At 45.2% G+C, this 25,029-nt stretch overlaps 1 protein-coding gene across 4 annotated transcripts in view; it reads right to left on the reverse strand.

Annotated features, from left to right (window-relative positions):
• GARNL3 (GTPase activating Rap/RanGAP domain like 3) overlaps positions 1-25,029 on the reverse strand; it is a 140,529-nt gene that overhangs the window by 22,194 nt on the left and 93,306 nt on the right. For all 4 annotated transcript variants that reach the window (XM_025888463.2, XM_073905728.1, XM_073905729.1 and 1 more), the window contains 12 exons: positions 24,138-24,213; positions 23,351-23,449; positions 21,774-21,877; positions 17,837-17,945; positions 15,919-15,964; positions 14,969-15,075; positions 12,420-12,535; positions 10,443-10,547; positions 9,333-9,407; positions 6,002-6,113; positions 831-929; positions 365-481 (listed from right to left, as the gene is read on the reverse strand). In XM_025888463.2, coding sequence (XP_025744248.1) covers positions 365-481; positions 831-929; positions 6,002-6,113; positions 9,333-9,407; positions 10,443-10,547; positions 12,420-12,535; positions 14,969-15,075; positions 15,919-15,964; positions 17,837-17,945; positions 21,774-21,877; positions 23,351-23,449; positions 24,138-24,213 — 1,165 coding nt within the window. The remainder of the gene's footprint in view (positions 1-364; positions 482-830; positions 930-6,001; positions 6,114-9,332; positions 9,408-10,442; positions 10,548-12,419; positions 12,536-14,968; positions 15,076-15,918; positions 15,965-17,836; positions 17,946-21,773; positions 21,878-23,350; positions 23,450-24,137; positions 24,214-25,029) is intronic.

Consider the following 25,029-nt stretch of genomic DNA (forward strand, 5'->3'; position numbering starts at 1 on the left):
GAAGTCGTATTCCCTGTATTCTAGTTTGTGGTCTTAGCTTCACACCCATGACACCACATGAATTAAAGTGACAGGTGAGCGGAGCTCCAGGAACCAGAAGCTAAAAGTCTCTCTTCACAGATACACGAACAGAACTCAACTTACCTTCAAAGCTCGTCATGCCAGGCCTAGCCTTTCCTCTAGCCTTCCAAATGCTGGGTTGCCTCTTAGGGAAACAGTGATGCTCTCTTGGTGATGTTTCCGAGTAAAAACCAAACCAATAAAATCAAATTCCCAACGCATTTTTATTTCCAGTGAAATCTGAGTGGTCCGAGGGAAAAAAAGAATTGAACAGAAACCACCAAAATATGAAGCCTGCGGTCACCTTTTGTTTTCTCCAGCTTGTTATCCCTGCAGTCACACTTGCTCTTCACAGCCTGTTTGCCCTCGATGGCCTTGTGCACAGCACTGAGCCTGAAGACAAAGAGGCGGGCGTCTTTCCCTGGTGAGATAAAGAAGGCGCCGAAGGAGATGGGTGGGAAGAACGGAAGAGCAGATTGTGCAGGAAAGCCACTGCTACAGAACTAGGAGCTGAGGTGTTCTAGAACTGGGAAGAAACCCCACACCGCCTCTACCCCACAGTGCACTGAAGGCTGTGCCCCCCACCCTTCTCCCTCACCGACCCCCCTCAGAGAACAAAGGGCCCCCCGGGGACCCTAAGCACTGGCCACCGGAAAGGCAGTAGCTGGTACGACGCATGTGGTCAGACCGCTGTGACCCTCGAGGTTGGCTGCAGAAGGCTACCTGCTTCCCCGACTCCCAGAGGACACCACCGGGAAAGGGAGTATCACCTTTGTCTGCTCTGAGGATCAGAAGGTCCAGAGTCTCGAGCACATGCATCTGCTTCACTGGCAGGGTTTTGTCAAACACGGGCACTGATGGAAGGTCATCTGGAAGAGGAGACATTGTTCCCAGAACTGAATCCAGCCCGCGCTTTCAAAACCTATAAAATGTGCCTATGAGTGGTCCCGGACCCCAGTTCCCCCTAGGCAAGGAACGTCAGCTTCTAGGGCATTGGTAAGGTCAAACACTGTTCTCTCAGCCCAGGGAGAAGGACTGACATTCCTTCCTCTATATTGGAAGCAGAGCAGCGGGGCCTAGAAACTATATTCTTTTCTTCAGTATTCATCAAAGAAAATGCATCATCTCTCCAACCCAGTTTTTACTGGCGTTGTACCCAGACGACTGAACAGCAAGTTAAAAAAAAGAAAAAACAAGCTCAGTCATTTCTCTGAAGTATTTTCTTATTTTTATGTAATGTTTGAAATTATATCACTTCTTAGATTATTTTGTATATCTCTCCAGAAAGCAAAATTAAAATTTCCTTTTGTAGTTATTTATTTTTAAAGATTTTATTTATTTATTTGGCAGAGAGAGACACAGCCAGAGAGGGAACACAAGCAGGGAGAGTGGGAGAGGGAGAAGCAGACCTCCTGCTGAGCAGGGAGACTGATGCAGAGCTCCATCCCAGGACCCTGGATCACGACCTGAGCCAAAGGCAGATGCTTAACGACTGAGCCACCCAGGTGCCGCTTCCTTTTGTATTTAAACAAATAGAAACACACCCTATTACATGCCTATATCCATATCAACAAGAGTTTACCTATACATTTTCAGTATTTCTCCATAGTGGAATATGAAATCTCCTTTTTAGACAAAAATAAGAGAGAAATGTTGATTAAGCGGCCCAAATAACGGGAAAAAACTCATTGTAACGGAATGTTCAGGAAGAGGTCAGATAAATGGATGATCGAAGACACTGCAATGATATGTAGGATTTGTTGTTAAGATTACTTACAGGGAACTTAAATTGCTAGCAAATACCTTGTTCCTGGAGGTCCCCAGGACAGAGAGGGCCAAAAGAAATACTAAGGCTCTTTCATAAGCAAAGGGTCTGTTCTGAGCTTGATGTAGAATCAGCGCAAGGCAAAGAGGTCCTGGGATAGTGTAGACATATCTGGCTGGATAAGTGGCTTATTCTTTATTGGTGCTTTGTCTGACATTTTGGTCTTCAAGGGCTCTATTGTGAGTCTGGGTTTGTTTCTTTGGTTACAATTCAAGTGCATGGGGCCCTGAGGGTCTTGGCTCTTCTAGAAATCTGTCTGGTTGGGAGTTCATTCCTCCCTGGGTGGTGCCCCAGAGAGAGCAGAGCTTTTGTTGTCGGGAGGGGGTTCATAACTGCTTCACAGGGGACGGCTCTCCCGTTCCTTGCAGGTCCGTATGGGCTCTGGATTTGTCCGAGCACAGAGCCTGCTAAGCTTTTATTAGACAGAGGGCTCTGTTCTAACTGCCATACATTATCGCGCAAGTGTAAATTCTATGCTAGCTCGTCAAACCACTCTCCTTCCTCCTCTACCCCAGGCCTCCATCAAAGTAACTGAGTCTCAGGCTTTGTGCTTCTGTCGGGGGCAGACTTGAATTTTCAAAACATGGGATGATTGCTCCAATACCCGTTGTCATACCTGACTAAATAACTATGGTTATTTCATTTTAAAAAATATTTATTTGAGAGAGAGAGAGAGAGAATGTGAGTGGGAGGAGGGGCAGAGGGAGAGGGGAAGCAGATTCCATGCTGAGCAGGCAGCCTGACTCGGGGCTCAATCCCACCACCCTGAGATCATGACCCTGAGATCATGACCTGAGCCGGAACCAAGAGTTGGATACTTAACCGACTGAGCCACCCAGGCGCCCTGGTTATTTCATTTTGTGAGCGTCAGCTAACATACACGGAGGGCATCCTGCATGTCAGGCTTCAGGGCTGAGCACTTCACATGTTATTAACTGAAATGCCCCAATGACCCTCTTGGGTAGGAACTTCTAATACTCCCATTTAACAGAGGAGGATCTGAGGCTCAGAGGTGCTAATAACTTGTCCACGGTCACATCTTGAACATGTGGAACCCAGGTCCATGCGGGGACAAAGCCTGGACTCTTAGCCTAAAAGCAGCACTGCACCCCCATGGATGGATGGGGCCACTGCATGAAACAATACTGTAAGGAATTCATAAAGGACAGAAGCGCTTCATTTGACATTTAAGATAGAGGGATACTGTGTAGCAGCCCACCTGTGTACAGAATAAATTAGCATTTATTCTCCATCAAATCTTTCTCAGGTGGCTGAACAGGTAGCACAGGAAGGGGGAGGAAGCAAGGATCTGAGAAAGTGACATGTGACTTTAATGACTCTTTCGTAGCAATGTTTTCCTTCCTATAATCTCTTTATGAAGCAGTGATCTTTTAGAACTGGATTTCCTATGCAAACCCAAAACAAATGGTCATGGCATCTTTCATCAGCATTTAGTTTCCCTTCAAAGAAGCTTTTGCTACACTTAGAATACAAAGGACCTTGAGTTTTAATAATGACCTTGACAGAAGCAGACTCTCAAGGGGGTAGGTCTAATGAAATTAAGCAGATGCTAATGGGATAGAGTGGAACCAGGCCTGAAAGGAAATGGAGAGATTCACTCATGGAAACGATTCATAATGTGATTAAGTATCGACAAGAAAAAGGTAAACAAAGAAATAACAAGAGCATTCTGGATTCAAAGCACAATGAGGAATACAAAGAAAACCTTAGGGTTATTCTCTTCTTACAAAAGCAAATAGGGTAGCAGAGCTGCTTATCCCGGGAATGAAAACAATAATCTGAGAAAGAAATCCAAGCTCGTGGGGGGTATATATGGCTACCATCTGTGTTAGACGACTTCCCTCAAGTTGGAAGAAAAGAAATTTCCTGGCACATCACAGAAATCCTTATATTTAACACCTCCATTAAATTTTGGATCCATAAAGATGAAAATTTCAGCAGGGGACTTGGTAATCTTAGTTTGGATTTTACGATTAAAGAAAACAGAAGCAGCTCAAATAGAATTTTGTTGTTGTTTGTTAGACAAGCCTTACAAATAGCCATTATAAAGCATATTTTCTTGTTTCTAAAAAGAACAAACAGGTAGAATATAACTTCCTTTCGACCAAAACATTTCTCAAAATTATTTGCTCAGGACTATATTTTTGGAAACCTGTGTTAAGGTAAAGACAATAACATGGGTAGAGTTTAATTTATTTATTTTAAAGATTTTATTTATTTATTTGATAGAGAGCACAAGTAGGCAGAGCGGCAGGCAGAGGGAAAGGGAGAAGCAGGCAGCCCGATGTGGGGCTCCATCCCAGGACCCTGAGATCATGACCTGAGCTGAAACCAAGAGTTGGATGCTTAGCTGACTGAGCCACCCAGGTGCCCCGAGTTTAATTTGATTTTAATAAAATGCAGTTGGTTTAGTGGACAGAGTGCTGAAGTAGCAATCACCTCTGTATTTCAGTTCCAGATGTGCCACTAACCAGCTGTGTGATCTTGGGCAAGACACATTGTTTCTTTCGTTTCTTCATCCATAAAAGGAAGAGACAAAGAGAGGAAGAGACCAGACTAAATGTCTAAAGTCTGTTTTTTTTTTTTTTGATAATTTTATTTGGTTGCACCTTTGGCAACATCTGTAGACTTTGTTCCCTTTTTGGCACGTTCACAGGGATATCATAAATATAGTAACTGTTGTTTACTAAGTTACTATTATGTGCCAGACACTGACCTAAGCACTTAGCATGGGTCTTCATAATTCCCACAACCCCTTCCTGGATTTATGATCATTATTCCCAGTTTGTTTATTTTGTCTGTTTTCATTATTGTAGTTTTCAGCCGCTTAAAAAAATCCCCCCCGCTTCAGAGAAACCTGAAGCTCACAGAGGTTCAGTTTTCTTCACGATCACAAAGATGCTCTGTTTTATAATTTCTAAAATTAAATATTTAAATTCTCAGTTCATAAATTTTAGATTATCTCTCTTTTAGTAAATATATACATACATACATACATACATATATATACATATGACAGATGAAGTAACAGATGGAGTCAGAAATAAGTCCATTATAAAGCCTGGTCTGCCTTTCTTGTTTTCCCACACAAGGCACCTACTTCCACTTCCCAAGGGCCTGGAGCATAGCAGGCACTTAGGAAACACGCTGACCGGGTCAGAGGAGGGAGTGAAGGTCGTGGACAAGGATGGGAAGATGTCGCCGTTTTAGGCCATTATGTCACTCTCAGTGGTGGAGTTTAGGAATCCCATAAAACATCAGTATGGTAACTGAGACTGGGCAGACTGCTTCTGTGCTGTGGAGGATGTGCCCTTGGAAGACACTGTCTCTATGCCTACAGCTCCCCTGGAAACCCCAGGAGATGACTTGCTACCAGTGTTTAGCCCCTTTAACATTCATCGGGAGTCTGGAAAAATCCAAAGGGGCCTCCTGCTGGAAGGGACCACACAGTCCTCGAGTCTAAATAAAATCCCCATCTGAAGTTGAACTTTCTCTATAGCATCCTTGACAAGGGCATGTCCCACTGCTGGCTGATCTATGGTGACAGGGAACTGACCACCTCCCCAGGCACACTGATCGACCTGATTGTCAAAAAGTTTGATTTTATATTAAGTTGAAATCTGTTTTCCCGTCAAATCTTTCTGTTTCTGTATGCAACAAAACTGGGTTATCTAAGACTCTTATTATTTGTTTTGGACACCAAATACTTTTTTGAATCAGAAACCCTAAAAAAAGAGAGAGAGAGGGCATATCCCTGAGACAGGAGCTGTTGATTCAAGGTACAATGTTAGAATCATGATAAGTATTGGCCAAAAAGGAGATCTTTTTTGCAGGTCATTTGATGCTCACAGACTAATCAGATTTGGGGAAGGCATGAACCTGTCATGCATGACTCACCCTCTGGCTTGCTCGTTCAGAATATATTCCCTCTGCTTGTCCTGAAAAGAAGGGGTTAATTTTGTAAGGAGAGGAAACTTTGCTAACCTCACTGCTCATGACACATTTATCTACAGGGAGTTGACTGGCTGTCACGCATCTTAGAAGTCCTACAAGTTACACAAACAAAGACATTTGAACGAGCAGCTACTCACTAACCATCCACTAGCAAGACGCCAGCATCAGTGGAAACCAGCAGGGCCTGGCCCCAGGGATCCGCGCACACGGCTTCGTGAGGGAAATTACTGCAGAAACACTGCGGCTCCCAAGGCTGCAAGGCATCAAAAGCAGTGGAAAGTAAGTGCACCAGAAGGAATATCCCGTGGCCCCTCCGATGGAAACGTACAGTATGCCGCCTGAGACCACAGCCGAGATACCCGCTGAACTCGGGGAGCTAAATGGGCCCTGCACTCTGTTACCTTTATTTTTTTTTCCTTATGTTTTTAAAAAATATTTTAAAGTAATCGCTACACCCAACATGGGGCCTGAACTCATGACCCCGAAGAGTCGCATGCTCCACCGACTGAGCCAGCCAGGTGCCCTTCAGTTACCTTTCTTAAGAAGAAAAGTCTCTTTTCAAATACATATGCAGTAGGAAAAGAGGGAAGTCACATGTTTCTGGCACCATGACCTGTCTCCCTATGTAACAAACTTCCTTGGGAGCAACCAAATGGTAATGTCTTCTAAGCAAACGTTTTACCTTAATACCTGAAGTTGGACCAACCAATTGCTGCCTATTTTTTGAAAAATTTACACAAGCTCATCACCAAAGGAAGACCCACATAACTCTACAAAAATGTCAGATTTGTTGCTGAATCAGTAAAATTATTAAGTCATACACAATGCAAGAAGCTGATATTGCCTTAACATGAAAATGCTTATTGACCCACTTAAGTCTACAAAATCTTAAAAAATTAACGTTTGTGAGAATATGAAAGGTGCTGCCTGAAACCTGCTCATGCTCCCCGCATGATGTATTCATACCACAAGAACTCTTCCCCTTCGTCCTATGCTTGGTTCTGGCATCAGAGTTAGCCCTCCCTTACGGCTGCCCCAGAGCTGTGTGGGGAAGCCCAGAGCCAGGAGGCTTGGCCTCAAAGGACAAATGTTTTTGGAGCTTCTCAGGGACAAGTCAAAGTTTCACATTTGCACTTTCACTCTCAATCGGATGTGCTCCCTGGGGGCGGTACAAGACCCTGCATATGCGCGCTCGCGCGTGTGTGTGTGTGCGTGCGTGCGCACTGGGTGAGTCCATGTCCGAGTACTGAATGTAGAAGTGGTGGCAGTGAGGTTACCTTCCAGGGTGTCATTTGGGATAAGGATAAATACTGCTCTCTTAGAAAAGTATGCTGTCCCTTTGAGAAACTCACAAGCCTCAGAGGAAATCTTCTAATTACTAAGATGAGGCTCAGGCCATTCTGGAAAGATCACACAAAGAATGTGAAGACATTTTACAACCTAGAAAGGGCTATACAAGTGCAGGCCATTAATTGGAATGGCATTTCTCTAAGAAGATGTCTGGAAATTCTGACTTCGCGACTTATAGCAGGAAGACATGAAGAAGCAAAGCCACTATAAATGTCAACTGGGAGACAGACACAGACATCTGAGCATCAGGTAACACCAAGACATAAAAACCAACTCTTAATAACAAAATGTTCTCTGAGCAGAGAACACAAATTTAGACCACTTAGGCAGAAAGGGGTTCTTAACCCAGAAGATCTAAGGGTCCTAGAGGATCCATAGAGAGCTTAAGGAGGTGTGTGAAGCCCTGAAATTGTATTCAAAATGTTGTATACATGTGCCATCCGTACATTTTAATGGGCGTGTGTGTGTTTGTGGGGGGGGGGGGTGTCCACTGCTTTCATGCGTTCTCAAAGGGGCCGGGGACTCCAGGTTGCCTGAGGACATCACGTAGGAAGTGTCAGTGATAGGAACTCACACCTGGTCCCACAGAGGCTCCACTCTGAGGACTGATGGCATTTGCCATTGCACTGGATTCCCTTCTGCCAAGTGAGGGCCTTGGTGGAGACTCTGCAGGGCAAAGATGTGGCCTAAGTGCAGGACTCGCTCCTTGCTGGACCCTCTAAGAACATTAACACAGCACATGAACTGATGGATGCCTAGGAGGTTGACAAAGCCTCTTCTCTGGAAATAAAACACTCTTGGGAGCAGCATGTGGGACTCTGGCCTCTGCGGAACCAGCTGCACAGAAGTCCGTGAGGGCCTCTAGGCCAGTGTTTCTCCAAGGCAGACCTGTGGCTCACTGGTAGGTTCTGAACAGAGAAAAAATGAAAGTTCTTTCTTTGCTCTTCACCAGTGAACAAGTTACATTTCCACAGACTTTCATTTTTATGTATGCCTAAGAACTTCCTATCAAGAAGGTTACTCAATCCTGCTGGAATTTGGTATTTATAGAGCTCTTGGCAACACTGAAAATTCTACCATTCACACCAACGAGCCGATAGTGGGAATTTATGCAACCTTTGGAAAAGATGCTTTGCCATCAGTCTGGTCTGAAATTGGTTGTGGTTTTCTAACATCAGTTGTATTTTGACCTCATCATTTCCCTGAAACCAGACTTTAAAGTGTATAGGTTCTCTAAGTCAGATACAAAGCATTTATACCTTTATCACTAAGGTAAATGCATTTGTAATTCTTTTGCTTTAATAATGGACACTTCTCTAGTGATGCACTGTCTGTGGATTTGTTCCATTTAACTAACTTTTACATATATAGAACACAGACATAACTAGGGACATGGAGATTTGCTTTACAAAATCATGCAAACAGTAAGTTCCTATGCAACCAGTTTATTGTTTGCTCTTCTCTTACTGATTACCAGCTAGTTTTTTCCCCAAGGGAAGTGGAAATGAGAAGTAGATACACAGGCCACAAAATTTCTGGGTGACTGAATGACCTATAGATTAAGCAGTGGTTTCTTAACTGTGGTCCTCTGACCAACAGCATCAGCATCACCTGGGAACTCATTAGAGATGCAGACTCTCAGGACTCATCCCAGACTTACTGAATCAGAAATTCAAAAGGGGGTGATGGTAGTACACACCAAAACTTGAGAAACACAGCCCTAGAGCTTTGTGGAGCGTGTCCAGGCACCCCATGAGAACTTGTTAGAAATGCACAGTCTTGACTCCTTCCCAGAGCTGTAGGATCAGAACACGCATTTCGTCAAGACGTACAGGCGATCTGTATGCACACAAGGCTTGAGGAGCACCGCTCAGCCCCGTCTGCCTGACCACGCCTGCTCCAGCAGCTCTGCTCCCCTTAAGCATGCAAAGGCACACACACGTTATGGAAATTGGGGGCTCTCCCTAAATGCTACTCAACTTTATCTGGGGCTTTCCCTGGGGACTCTGCAACAGACAAGCTCATCTCCCTCCTGTCCCACAAATCTCTGTCAAAGAATTGCAAAAACTTCACTGATGACAAAGGACATTCATAGGTGAACTTGAGAGTATCATGGACTCACCTCTTTTTTACAGATCCCTGAAGCCACCAAGCTTGACGGAGCATCCCCTCTCACAATGGATTTCAGTTTTAGTGCCTTACAGAACAGAGATCTCTTTTACAGTTAGTTATCAGGCAGTAAAAGAAGAGCAGGCTCAATAATTGCGATTTGACAAGAAGTTCTTAAAACAGGAGTAATTTTAGACTAAAGTTTCAGGTTCCCACACTGCCCTCTCACTGAAGCCAAGGAATGCAGTCTACTGACAATGTTCCAGCCCAAACGACCCCATCCTGTCATTTCAACTCATCAGTATCTCAGTGCAGTGACTCCAACACTGCGAGACTGAAAACATTCCCAGGTCCCTCCTCAGACTTGATGAATCAGAATCTCGGGAAGCACAGTCAGGTGCCTTTGAACAAGGACCTACGTCAGAGAGCCCCTGTCACAGTGCACCTACGTGGGGCTAAGTTACTTGTGCCCCTAAGCTTTCCTGGGTCACCCTGCTTGGTTCTCTCCTTTGGGCCAGAAACTTAGCCGCAGTTGGCAGCTCTCCTCCTCCTCCGTGTTGTGACAAGGGATCAAGACAGAAAGCTGTGTCACCTCCCAGAACTGAGACATATGAACGTCACATGGGAGTGAGGCAAAGCGGGAGTGATTTCCTCCAAAATCTGGAATAAGATGCTAAGTGGGAGCCGCCTAATGCTGAGGATTGCTTCCAAGCAGCAGAGTGGGAACTCAGGTCCCCGAGGATGCCACCCCTCTGTGCTTACTCCTGCCATGGGAGTTCATGGTGCTTTTCCCATGTGGGCTCCTCGCTCTTCAGAAAATCCCCAGGAGGGAGGCCAATGGTACGTGCTCCCTTGACAAGAGGGAGACCCGCCTGGGCCTTGCGGCCTCCTGCTTCGAGGCAGCGGCACTCCGCTTTGGCAGAAGGCTTTGCTCCCACTCCCACCCACAGAGAACCCCACCTACGTACGTGGTTATCAAAAATCTCACTCGTGGTTTCCACAGTAATCCTACAGAGCTCCCACAGGAGTACACAGACAGGAAATTCTTTGCAGGCAGGCCATCTGGTGTGGATGGGGCTCACAACTGCACATCTTGCCAAAGAGGTTTCAGAATAAAACCCACCTGCCCTATTCTAACAAATTCTGCCTGGCGGGCCTCTTCTTTCTTCCGTGCGGACTTGGGTGACTCTGGTAAGACGTCACTAAAAGATCGTCTATTGAGCATGTTCTAGAAAAGAAAAACAAGTTACAAATTCCAAAAATCGTTGTCAAGTCTCATCCCCTAGCTTCTCCTAATGCAAATGACCTATCTGTCCAAATACTATTTCAACTTTCTGTACCCATTCACTCCATAAGCATTCGTGGAGTGTCACTCATGGGCCAGGGTCTGCGCTAGATGCTGGGGGTAGAAGGCCAACAGGCGGAGAGCCAGTGTTGCGTCTTGAGTGAGAGCACAGGCTTTTGAAATCAAGCACACCAGCAGCTCTGGGACTCACTAGCTTCCAATAGTTGATGGAGCCACCACCTTGCACAGCTCCAGGGATGCTGTTTGCATGGAGCGTTCCCCCTGCCTGCCCACTGGAACAAGGCGTACGGCATTCTATGTGAATGGTACCCCTGGAGCTGTGCGACTCCGTGGCCCCCGTGGTAACGTTGGGCAAATGAGCTAATTTCAGAGTTGCGGCATCTTTGCATGGCTAATACTTGTCTCTCAGGCATGTGATGAAGACTACATGAGGAGGTGCTTGCAAGGGCCTGGGCACAGTGCTTGGGCACACACTCAGTAAATGACAGCTCTCTTCTAGGGTGTAGTCAGAGAATGGGCACACCCCTCAGTCAGCAGGTACTGACTGTGCACCTGCTAATCTGGCAGGTGGGGGGTGTGATACAGAGTCCCTGTCCTTGTGGAGCACAGTATAATGGCAGAGACAGACTGAGGCACGGATTACAAGATTGGCACATGGGAGAATGTCTATGAAGGGGATGTACATACGGTATCTGAGAGCATCTAACAGGGGGACTTGGCTTCACTCGGGGGCTGGGGAAGCCCTGCCTCAGACATCCATGCTTCAGCTAGGACCTGAGGGGCACTGTGTCCTCATCTCGGCACACTCTCTGCACCCCTCCCTGACTTTAGGGGAAAAAAGGGAATGGACTGATTAGCGATTATGGCTTGCTCTTTAGAGCCCTGGCGTTAGTCTGGCCTAATCCCTGGGAGCAGTTAGGGTGTACTGGTCAGCTGGAAGTCAAGGGGTACCCTATAAAATGGTGGTGGTCACTGTGCCCAAGGGAAAGGACCATATGAGCACCAGCTCATTATGACAGTTTTCATCTCCGCACGTAAGCACCTGAAACCCAACACCCAATTTATTTATAAGCATCACTGGCAGGGCCTTTTGCAGGAGTTTACGAATGCAAGGAGTCAAGGGGAATCTCCCTACTTGTTCTGTGTTTCCCTGTGAAAGGCAGGAAATGCTTCTGAGCAGCAATGCTTTCACTCTGCATTAATGAGCCCATGGCATCTGGTGATCTCACACTGAGTCTGGAGGCCTCCAAGGAGCCCGGGTGCCCTTCAAGGCACTGAGGTGGTGCTGGGTCTCATCAGTGTGGAGATACCTTCAGCCTAGGAAGTGTCTGGCACAAAGCAAATCTGCAGTAAATGGAAATGCTTGTTTCAGGTGCCTGAAAATGGGGCTAGCCAGTATATCTCCAGAAATCCTTAAAAAGCTCCCAGGCTGTCTCCAAAATCCCCACTCTTGCCTGTCCATCTGCTCTATGGCACTGGTAATGTTGAGTAGTACCACCAAGGACAGCCACCCCAAAAAAGCACTCTCCGATGCTCCAGGGATTGGTGACTGACACTCATGCCCCTCAGCCTGCCCCTCCATTTCCACGGGCCTGTGATTTCTGAAAATCACTTTCCTGCACATGGACATTCAACACTCTCTCATGGCAACAATGAAAGAATGAATGTCAGCCCTGTGGCCACAGCCTGGTATTAACAGCAGAGATCGAGGCGACTCCTATGCTCTTCTAACCAGGACTCATAGCTAGGACTCACACCCATGAGAAGGAAAGAATACCACGGACCCAGGGTTACCTTATGCAAATCTGGCATCAAATCCTGGTATAACGATCGAATCAACATATCCAGAGTACGTCGACGTTTCTGGGCAAATGTTGGGGTTTCCAAAGTGGCTTTTTCACCATTGATTACTAAAATAAATCAAGTTATAAAGGGAGTTACAAAAATTAACATGCTATTGGAGAATGTCCTTCTCAAGGAAACTCCTCACAGTGAACACCACCCACTTCCCTAATACTGGTATTACCACTGGCATGACCCTTCCTTCACGGAAGAATGCTTAAAAACTCTAAATTTCTCTATACAAACCCATAGTCCATAGGTATGTGTGTCTTACCTTTCCTGTCGGACTGTAAACTTCCTGAGCAGAGCGTATATCTAATTACTCGAAGACCCAGTACACACCGAATCTGCCCCCATCCACCATTTCTTCCTCCCATCCATCCATCCATCCATCCACCCATCTACCCACCCGCCCACCTACCCAACCATCTAAACACACCCCTCCAACACATGGGCCAAACCACCAGGATGCCATTCAACAGGATTAAATATATATTTGCTATATTTTGTTAAGAAAAATACCAATTGCCTAACAGAGTACTAGGATTCTTACCCTAATAGAAGTTTCTCCTGGAAAAAACAGCTGGTGGTTAGTGGACTACAGACACAAAGAGTCAATGAAGTGGAATGTCCAGTTCCACATTACAGCACAAAACAGAAACTGTGCAATAGGGGGTTTGGAGCTTGAAGTCAAGGCAGTTACGGGTTTGAATCCTAGCTGTGCTGCCACATTCTCAAGTAAATTATTTAACTTCTTGGGGCCTCATTTTTCACCCTGTAAAACGGATATAACCGTATTTCCTTATAGGGTCATTGTAAGAATTTAAATGATATAGTACATATAAAGAGTTGGCACCATACTAGGCATATCAAACTGAATAAATATGAACTGTTATTTTTCTCATAGGAAGGGCCAAAGGAAGGACAGTGTTCACAGACTGAAAAATGAATTTCTTGGGCTCAGGCATTTCTTAGATAGAATCTGAGTGCTGGGGGCAAGCTGGGCTTGTTTGTGGAAAGACATCTCTTAAGGAATTTAAACTGCATGCATTTAAGGCATGCCTACTATTTTCTCTAATTCTGTCTTTGGGAATTTTTTGTTTGAGGATATGTTCTCCTTAGTACCCCAGGGGGAAAAAAAAAAAACATTTAAAATGATCTATTTCAGCCAAATAAGGGAAAAAGGTCAAAAACTTCGTTGAAATGCCATTTCCTGTTATCTTGGAGTTTCCTGCCTGGCCTTCTTCCTCCCTCCTGCTGCATCCACTTTGAATTCAAAGAGACTTCGGATCCCTTGGCTTCTACCTTTTTTCTCAGTCCATCAACCCCTCGTGGTCCAGCCTGGCTCCATGCTTCATCTCTTCAACACCCCTCTTCACAGCCCATAGCCTTGGTTCTTCCACCATATTGACCGCGCAGGTTTTCAACTGTAGATCAAGCCTTTGCTTCATTCCACCCAAGCATCCAAGGGGGCTGCTCAAAGTCACTCTGTTGATTGGCTCCATTTAAATCAGCAGATACACTCATAAGCTGGGTTCTTAGGTTGCTGAATCATCTATAACCGTGATTCAAGGGCTCCACGCCTGCAGCAGGCCCTTCCCTGCTACAGGCACTACTGCAAAGACTGCTTACTTCCTGACCCCCGCTTCCAAGACCCTCGCCATTTCTAGCTGCTAAACCCACTCTCTGTTGCTGACTCTTTGTTTCAGGTCTGTTTCTTGCTCTCCACCTGATCCTCTGGACTTGAAACACATGGAGCCCCATATTAAGATGCAGGCAATTTCACATACAATTTCAGATCTCTGTCTTGTTTGGAAAACCTGGACTATCTGGCAGCCCTGGGTGCATGCTCCTGAATGGGGTTTGCAAACTGTACTTGTAGCTATAATAACCAAGGGCTATTCTGGGGAGGGATGTAGCCGAGCTCTTGTGGTTCAGAAGATGGGAGGGGGGCACAGGGTCAGGTATTTGGGTATTATCGGTGGAGCTAAAATGTATACTCACCAGCTAGCGAAGCCTGGATGGTCAGGTTCTGCACTATCATATCCATATTCTCTCTGTCGGTCTGTCTTCTCCCTCCCCACCCCCACCGCCACTAACAACTCCCCTTTCCCTAAGTACATACCCACATAACCACCCTTTGTCCCACCTGCTTCCCACTCTGACAAAGACACAGATACATATGTAGCCAGAGATTCAGAAATGGCTATAGCAGAACCCTGGGCAGCAAGGCAAATTTGAGGCCCCCCTGTATCAAAAGCAGGTGAGTGTAGATAAACTTCAAGGCAGGGGGGCAGCATGGTGGATATAGATTGGGACACAGGAGAAGATCTGCATAACACTACCAGAAAACTAAATGTTTCACATGAAGAATTAACAGAACATGGAATGGGATCAACACTTAAACAATGAGATTTTTCTTATATGGCATCCTCGGAGAATCTGAAGAAATGCATTCTGATGTAGAACAGTTTGCAAAAAATTTCAAAATAGAAACTTACATTTCACTAGCAAAAAGTCCCTGAATTCCTGGTGGTCTGTAAACACCGGTGGGGATGGCAAGGGGGGGCCAAAGAGTGGTACGCTTTCTTCTGAAAATATTTTCAGCCTATGTAGGGAACATTTCAGAATTATTTGGTTTTTCTCTAAAGATCAGCAATATTCAGACCTGACATTTGTTCAGTTGCCTATGTGATACGTCAAGAATATTCACTCCATAGGAGGAGTGCCGTCTCCGGGCTGCCAGAGGCTCAGCCACTGTACAGCTCTCCCATGAGCTTTAGGGTAGAGGCCAGGTCTTCCTGCATTCTTCATGGTCCAACCTACCAAGCTGTGGGCAAGGTCGGGAACACTGGGAATAATAGCAAAGGCCACCATTGAGCACCCCATGCATACCAGGCAGCGTACTTGGTATTTTAAGACATAGCATCCACCGATTCTCATCAACCTGCCAAGGTAGTAGCATTACCTTTATTCTGTCCTACAGATGAGGCCTGCGACTCTGAGAAGATAAATGCTTCTTTCAAAACCACGAAGTTAGTAAGTGACAGAGCTCCGATTCCAACCCAAATCTATTTGGCTTAAAGGTCATGCTCTTTTCACAACATCACGATACCCTTTTAATTTTTGAGAACAGAAGAATACATGGGCCAGGACGTGGCCTAGGAAACGGGGTCTGGTCAAGATCAAACGTAGCACATGTGTGCCCATTTTAGAGTAGAATAAAATTCCAAACTGACCCTGACCCTTGGGTCTACTGCACAGGGAGGGCAACACTGTATGGAACAAGCTTTTCCCAAAGAGATGATGGCCTTGAAGAAGTTCTATTGGTGAGGACACTCGCGTTAAATCAATCAACCAACACTTGTATTGGGAGCCATCAAATGAATGCCAAATTAATAAGTAAACGTGAGAATTAGAACAAGCAAACAGAGAGAACGTCATCACCTACCTGTAATTGTCATTCTGTTGATCATACCTCACTAAGGCAAAAATATCTGTGGTGATGGTTAAGGAAATTAATCAACAACCCAACGCTCATGTCAATGGCTTGGGCCTTGAAATCCCTTGTGTAGAATCATCCTGGACCTGCACTTTTGTGTTCAGGGCATCTGTCACCCTTAGGTTGAAATGGAGCCTTGACTTCTTTAAAAGAGACAGTGCAAGAAGACATAAGTTCAACCTCTGTGTGCTCATCCTTTGGGGAAGGATCTTAGTCTCTCAATCTGTCAGAAAAGCAATATAAATACAGCTATTATGCAGCTAAGCAGGCAACAAAGCAAAAAGAGCAATCCCTTTGCTTGGAAATATAAAACATCCCAATATGAAATGAGACATACATTTCCTCTCACCCATTTGAAAATAAAAGCAATTTAAATGTTTCTACCACACACCTTCCCTCTCCTTCTGGCTTTGATAGACAAAACAAACCAAAACAAACCAATGCAGTTGGTGGCAGCGTCTCAGCAGAATCTACTTCTCTTGTGTCAGGTGTGCGGAGTCTAAAATGGTACCATTCCTTGTCCAGCTTTCTTTCTCCTATTCTGCCTCCTCCCCTGCCAGGACCCACCCTTGGCTTTCCTCTGCTAGGGCTAAAAGGCTATCAGTCCTTCAATCGTTTCCATTCCTGGACTCGGAGGAAAGAATCTGCATTAACTCTTTGCCTGTCCCTTTCCAGAAACAAAGGCAAGCCCCAAATCTAAAAGTAACAACTAAAGGAAATTCTAAAAATGATGACTATCTCTCGGTCACTTAAAGAGCCACCTCCCTCGCCCCCTGCACGGTGCTTGGAGAAATCTTCTATTTCACAGGAAGAACTGCTGCAGGAAAGGGGAAATAGTAGCCCTAAATTCCAGTGAATGGAGCAAGATATCACTTGATGAGCAGGGATGGGAGCAAAAACCATTATTATTGAAGTGTAGGTGCATATATGTTTTCTTCCCTGCTCTTGTGGAAGAAATTTGGCTATTTCCCACTTTTAAAAACTTACATGCTGTATTGTTAGGTTACAATGAACAAGTCAAAGCATGCAGAGCAATCTACTTCTGGATGTGACAGGTCACAATGGTCCTGTCTCCCAACATTTTTACTGGAGTCTCCAGGGAACATGAATAGTTAGACCAGAATTTATTCTGAAAATGCCTATTAGCTGCCTTTTATTTACTATGTACAACCTGTGGAGGCACCGGCTTTGGGTCTCACTGTTATGGCCCATGACCCAAAGCCATGATGGTGTCTGTTGGGTTGGCCAAGCTCATGTCCTGTGCCTATCTGCCTGAGCTGAGCTTGAACATTTCAGAGAATTTCAGCAGAACTCTGAGCTAAGCAGGGATTTGAGGAAGCAGAGGGAAAAGCGAATGAAAATATGATTAATTCCATCATTTCTTAAATTTCAAGAGGTAGTAACGCAGTAGCCATCTCCAGGGTTTAGAATCAACAAAGAAACATTATTTTGACTTTTTATTTTAACTTGCAAATTTTTATTTAACTAAATTTAACTGAACTCTAATAAGTTCAATTCAAATTTTTATTTAAAGCAGATTTCTTAGAGGGTTCACTACCTATGATTCTAGTTCTGTTACTACTGATGGATGGTAGGGAGTTTCCCTTACTTCAAAGACTACCCAAGGAAAGGAAAGATATTCTAGAAGCCAAGAATTCTCTGAGAATGAATCCATCCATTATTCCAATGGATGAAGAAAGATGAGGGCAGAATAACCCCAAGGGAAAAATCCAGAATAGTGGCTCTAAAAATCTAGCGATGCACAACAACTACAACAAGCAAGTCAACTGTCAGACTAGTGTTGAGGGTCATTTTAGTCCCATGAGGCCAACAGTTCACTAAACTCATTCACAAAGGTCCAGGATACGTGTAAAGTGGGAGCGGATCATGGAAGGCTTAAAGGCAGGAGAAGGCTCCTCTCCCTCCTGGAACACAATGGTGACGATGTCATTTCCAATGTGGCGCTTCCTCTCCACCTGGATGTAAGCATAAGTAACATCACCAAGGAGGTCATTCACACATGGCAGATTCACAGGGTTAAAAACACTAAAGCAATACGGTAAACCGCAATGATCACAGAGCCCTACATTTCCTCTATCTTTGACTTCTTGCCTCCTGTGTTTTACCAGCCCCGCAACCTGGCTCTCCTATCCATCTCCTCTGCTCCCTGCCCAATGCAGATCTGCATTTCCTCTTGTCTCCCCTTCTGTGGCAGCCTCCTAACTAGGCTCCTTGCCTCCATTCTCTCCCATTTTGCTGCTGTGTGTCTACCTTCCCTCCTACATCATCTTCCTAGCCTGGCATTCAAGGCCCCCAGACAAGAGGCATTACATCAGAATTCCCTGGGGATGGGGCTCACATATGAATATGTTTATAAATGCCTTAGTTGGTTCTGAAAGATATAGTTGGTGAGGACAATGGGCTTACCTAATCTGACCTCAGCTGACCTTTCAAAAATGATCTCCTAGATCTATGGTCAGCAAATTTTTTTCCCCAAAGGGCCAGATGGTACATAGTTTCAGTTTTACAGATCATATTGTTGGTTTCCAACCATGAGCTCTGCTGTCACAGTACAGAAGCAGCTACAGGTGATACATAAATGGGGAGGCGTGGCTGTGTTCCAATAACACTTTATTTAACACAACAGGCAGTACGTGAGATTTAGCCCATGCTCCGTGGTTTGCCAGCCCCTGTCCTAGACCTTAGCTTAATCAGCCAAACAGAATGATTCACTGTCCATGGATCACTGGTGTGTCCCCTCTTCTACACTGTAAGCTCCTGGAGAACAGGATCCCTGTCTGATTCACATTAGATATCATTCCCTTTTTGCAAATGCAGAAATGAAAGTTTAGAGATGTTCTAATAATTTGAATTCAATTTAACTCAGAAAGTCATTATTTTTGGCAATGATTTCTTGGCCATGACAACAAAAGCACACCCCACAAAAGGAAAAATGAGATAAACTGGACTACTTCAAGACTGAAAGCTTTTGTGCATTAAAGGATATTACTAACAAGAATGGGAGAAAATATTTGCAAACTACATATCTGATAAGGGGTTATATCCAGAATATATAAAGAAATGCTGCAACTCAACAGTAACAAGTCAAATAACTTGATTAAAAAATGAGCACAGGAGTTGAATCAACATTTCTCCAAAGACGATGTGATAAACACATAAAAAGATGCTCCATACTGCTGATCAAAACCGCAGTGAGCTCCCATTTCACACCCATTAGGAGAGCTATTCCAAAATAAGACAAAACCAAAGAAAATACAAAAAGCCAGGTAATAACAAGTGCTCTCGAGGATGTGGGGAAAGTGGAACTCTCACGCGCTGCTGGTGGGAATACAGAAGGGGGTGGCTTCTGGGGAGAATGGTATGCTGACTCCCCAAACATTTAAACACAGGATTATCACATGACCCAGCAATTCCTCTGAGATAAGAAAAGCTGCAGGAGAGTCAGAGTTCAGTTTTGGACCTGTTAGGTTTGAGGTATCTAGCCCAGGGGGGTGTCGAGAAGAAGGCTGCACACCTGAGTCTGGACTTCTGGAGGGAGGTCTGGCTGGACATGTAAATTTGGGTGTCGCTGGTGTATAAAAGCTCTTTAAAGCCCTGAGATTGGGGGAGATCACTGATAATTGAGGGAGTGAATGAAAGTAGTAGGAGGAGACAAGAGGGCCAAGAACTGTGCCCTGGGCCAGGCAAAGCTCCCCATGCGCCCAAGATCACAGAGCTAGTTCTGGCAGGGTTAGGACTGGGCTCAGATGCGTGGCTCCCAGAGATCTGTGCTTTCATCAGGTACTAAATGCTGCCCTCAGGGCCTGAGGCTGAGCGACCAGGCAATGTGAGTGGTGGGGGACATCATGGCGTGTTAGGAGGAAGGTGAGGTCCCAGAGAGGCAAATATCAACACCCCCCCCCCATTAAAGCTTGGTTCAGCCACAGAGAAGAGAGGTGGACATCACGAGAATACCAGAGCCTACAAATTGTGAGAATTGGCTTCTTTATGTCAGATCTGGGATACGGCTTAGACCATTCCACTCGTGTTCTTGATGTTAGGAGGTCAATAAGCACCGGGATTTTTGAGCCAGGCTGGCCTCTGTCTTTTTGTCTGTTACGCTGAGCCCCCGAGGTACAGAGAGAGGCTCATGGTCAGGGGTCCTTCTCTGCTCTGCCCTGACGGGGCACGCTGAAGGTTCACTAGAGTCCTGTGTGTGTCTCTCTTCCCACCTGCATGATCTTCCTGGTGATAGAGACAAGTTTCAAAGTTTTCATTTTCCTCGTATCTACCGATGCCAGGCCAATGGAGGACCCAAGTGCTACCCACGGAGACACCCAAAATGTTAAGAACACCAGAGTCCAACTGGGGACGTTTCACTGCTGACCTTAACATACGGACAGCCCCTCAAAGAGATAAGGTTAATGACTTCTGAGTTGGGCAAAGGTTGAGCTGTCACATTCCTTCCTCCTGTCTCTCTGGATAGTGCCCCATCTGTCATGAGACATGGGCAATTTCAATGATTGTACAGGGCTGAAAAGGTCAGAATGGGAGGAGGAGGAGGATTGTAAAACATTTCCATGAGGTTCTGTGATATGACTGTTGACCTCTTACAGCTCATGATGACTGGGAAGGTCAGCTTGGCCCCTCTTCTGCACATGATCCTAAGAGATTGAGCTTCTGCAGCAATTTAGGCAGCCTCAGCCGTGCAAAGGAGGATGCCTTGCAGGAAGTAACTTCAGCAACTAAGCAGTCTTCCTGGGCCAGGGTACTTCCTGTTTCCACCTGACTTTTCCCGGAGTGAGCCCTCCAAAACCAGAACAAGCTTACAACGTCCAGTGGGTCTCCAGTGCCTGCAGGACAAATCCACCAACTCCCTATTCCAGGCCCCCAACAGTCCAAGGGGGCCAGCTCTTCCTGCCCGTCCCTGCCACGTCCCCGAAGCACCATGATCTCTCATGACTGGAACACTGCATTTTAGCGCACTGGTCTGCGTTGTGTCTTTCCCCCTTACTGAAGTCTTATTGAAATAAGAATTATAGGTGCTCAGGAAGAAAGGCTTCTTGGCCCATCACATCCCCTCTCTAGGTTCCTATTTCTCACAAATCTTTGCTGACCAACTGTCCATTCATGTTTGTGATATTTATTCGTACAGATGCCTTCACTGTTTAAAAAAGGGGAAGAAGCTAACAAAGTTAAGCGGAAACTGACCCCCGCCCCGCACCAAATCCTTCAAAAACCAGCAGCATGTGTCTTTGTTAGGTCTGAATTCCCACAAATTGGAAAATTTTCTCCTGGAAATGGCCAGTCTCTGGGGTAAGTGAGGAGTGTCTCAGGTAGTTTTTTCTCCAACATGGCAGAGCGTGTGCAGATATCCGGCGTTAACCTCTTGCGTTAATTTGAAACACGCTTGCCGACCATCACTCAGGGTCCGCTTATTTTATGTCCTGGGTAGTCTCTGACGAGATACCAGGCACATGAAGAGAAGTCACAGAGCGAAGGCAACATCCATGCAAAACAGTTTCTCAAGTCTATAAAACCACACTCGCGCATGTGTGGGCAATGTTATCACTGATCCCTTATTTAAGGGGACAGCATCAGTGAGGATGGTTCTTCCCAAGGCTTGTTGAGAGTCCAAATATACAGACTGTAAACAATATCCCTACATTGGTACCTGAGGTTCAGTTCATATATTAACACACACAGTTTCTAATGCTATGAAATCAGAGCGATGATGCTTTCTCCACATTTCGGTCACTATTTGATAGTTGGTGTGTTCTCAAAGAGCCTGTGTTCACACGTACCTGCTGTTTGTTCTCTTTGGAATATGGCAACATGGTGGAAACGTGAAACATGATCTCATGCCCTTGGTATACAGTATAAACTGAATGCATCCCTGTGGTGTCATCTGTAAGATACAAACATGCATTTAGGAGGCACCGAGAATTCTGAGACCCTGAGGAAATAGTCTTTATTTGCAGGCTAGGGGAATAGAGCATACAGTTAGTACATTCCCAAAGATCATTCTGGATTATCCACCTGAGCGGCAGCAACAGTATAGCTTACTCTCCAACTGATACAAGGCTCCTGCTCACGTTGAGAGCCCTCTTCCTCCCCGCTCTAAGCTCACTTGCTGTCTGATTCACGTAGAAGGCTGGGCTAAAAAGGAGAATGTGCTATAATTCCTTGCCTTCCAGTTACTCCTGGTGTACAGGACAAAATTAACACAAAACAACATACAAATAATTATCATGTCCATAAAACAAAGCAAGTATGCTCACTGGCAGATGGTATGGTGGCTGAAAGCATTGGCTCTGGAGTGAGGCAGACCTGGGTTCAGGTTCTCAGCTATGTTCCCTTTGACGAGTCACCTCATCTTTCTTGGAGCCTCAGTTTCTTAATTTTGAAAATGGGGATGAAATTAGTATCTAACTCCTAGGGATGTGTACAAGATTATACTTGTAAAGTGCTTGGCAGGGTGCCTGGCCATAGCAAGGGTCAGCAGACGGTGGTTGTGACCGTGACAGAGAGGCTGAGTATTGGCAATGGGGTTGGTGACCTCGCAAGCCTTGCAGGTTCACCACGTGCTCATGTACCTTGCTGGACCGTTTCCCACACTTTGGCCAGCAAGTTCGGCTCCAAGGTGCAATCTCATCCCAACCACGCCTCTACTTAAAATCTGTTCATGACAACCAATTCCATTTACCATAAAATCCAAAATTATTCATGTGATCTCAAACTCTTTGTGGGATCGCCCCCTCCTCTCCTCCAGTCCCTCGGCCTTAAAGATGTTCTCTTAGGTTTCTAGAACATATCAGGCTCTTTCCTGACTCAGGGACTTCACAAATGTTCTTTCGCTTAGAATTCTTTTCTCCTCTCAGGACTCAAATTACTCATCATTCCCTTGGGGAAGCCTTCTCTCATCCCCCAGATTAGACAAAATGCTCCCATGGAACTCTGTACACTTTTTCTTCTTTGTTCCTCCAAGTACTTTACTAAGGTATTTTGTAATTATCTGTGTAATGTCTGTGTTATCCCCTGGACTATAAGCTCCTAGAAAGGCAGGGACCATGGTGGTTTATCCATTGCTACATCCCTGGCGCCTCGCACAGCCCTGGCACGCAGAGGCGTGCAACAGGAAGTATTCACGGGCAGACCATGGTCTGCCACACCGAGGGACTGGGAGGGCTGACTTGGTCTTGCAAAACTCAGTGGAGCCCCCAAACGTGTCCAGCCACCCTGTGTCAGACTGGGTGTGAAGCCCTTCTTATCCCTCCCAGTCCACCCCTTCTCCCAACCTGGGTATAAGTCCAAATACAGATCGGGCTGGCTGCTAGAAGGTATACAAATGACAACAGAAGAGATCAGGAGGTGCACTTACTTTTGGTGTCCAGACCGCCGCGGTAGCCTGTCCAGCCCTTTAGGGTGATTTTGTCACCCAGAAGATTTAAAAATTTTTGAAAAGCATCACTTCCAATTTCTGTAGGAAGAGGTAAAGTGTGAAGAAAGTACAGAATCCACACGTCTTCATTTGCTAACTATGCACTGAAATCACTGGAACACGAACGAGGCTCTCTAGAGATGCGTGCAGCAGACGGACACAACCGAGAGGTCACACTTCTTTCCCGGAGACCACGCAGGAGATTCCACAATTCCCAGGACTCCAGGGAAAGGACAACCACAAATCAGACTGACCCACCTTCCCACTGCCACACTGAGATCATGAGGGTTTAGTATTGCAGAATGAAAACACTCACTGCTTCTATCATTAATGAATAGGTACCTAACATGAAAGGTGCTGAAGAACAGGAAAATGGCACCATTTTATCACTCTCCCCACCATAAAAATCAGAGAAAGACCTTCCTCTGCTCCTGGGACTATGCTATAGAACCAAATTCTTCATATCCCATATCATTTTCTGGTTAGACTCCCTCTCGGGTGCCAGTGCCTGGTGCAAGTTTGGTGACCAGTAAATATTTGTCAACTGAATGAAACTGGGCCACACCTGCCCTACAAAGTTTACTCGGAAATTTACCCTAAAATCTCACAAAACAACTGGCTTTTTCTTTGTATTAAGGACTCCAACTCAACAGGTTAAGTTCAATTTGGACTGTCAAAACCACAACATGGCGGAACAGGGTCTCAGCACAAATTAGGGGACACTTACCGTTGCTGAGCATCTCATCATCCGTGAGCTGCCCGTCTTTGGCAAAGAGAACTCCAAACTTGAAATTCACAGAGCCCTTACAAGAAGACAACAAAAGGTGTTGAACGTAAACTGTATCATCAGAACATACACAGTTACGAGATGTGCTATTCATTACTTAGGAAAACTTCAGGGACCAGGATGGATACTCGAGGCATTACTTATTCTCCTCCATCTCAACTCTGCCCAAATTAACACGATCATTCCTTTATTTCTATAGGTTTTGATAGCTTACGGTTAAAACTCTCTGTTTGTATGTAAGTTAATTCATTTGTAACTTCATTACTAATGGCTTCTGTAGGACGCCAGGTCCATTCTCTGGCAAACCACTGCTCAAAGAGCCAGCAGGAGCTCACGGGCCTGGTGCCATGTTCTGATCAGCTAACACAGGAGAGCTCAGTGTAATTCAAAACTGAACACAACGATCTTAGGCTGATATCCTATGGGCTCTTAGGAACAGAAATGGAAAATGTAGGCAATTTGTTCTAAAAGCTCATTTCCCCCAATTTTTAAAGATATTGAATCTCAAGAAGTCACAAAACAGATGTGTGGGGGAGGGGGAAGGAAATCAAGAAGTAGCTTGTACAAATGTTCAGTCTACTACCCTCGACTTTAAAGCCTGGATTAAAATCTGATCCTGTGGGAATAATAAATACCAAATGCAAGATGACAGGTTCCACAGGAAGGGAGAGGAGAGAGATCAGGTAGTTGAACAGTACTTTCAGTATTTTTTTCCTTAAGCTGGGTAACTGGTTTATAGGTCTTCATAATATTATTCTCTTTTTGTGTGTGTGTATCTGAAGTATTTCATAATAAAATAAAATCTGAGGTTGAGGAGAATCAACTTTTGCAA

The sequence above is a fragment of the Callorhinus ursinus genome, unplaced genomic scaffold (assembly GCF_003265705.2).
Source record: "Callorhinus ursinus isolate GAN/ISIS: 27379988/994484 unplaced genomic scaffold, GSC_fseal_2.0 scaffold24, whole genome shotgun sequence".
In the NCBI taxonomy this organism is placed as follows: Eukaryota; Metazoa; Chordata; class Mammalia; order Carnivora; family Otariidae; genus Callorhinus; species Callorhinus ursinus.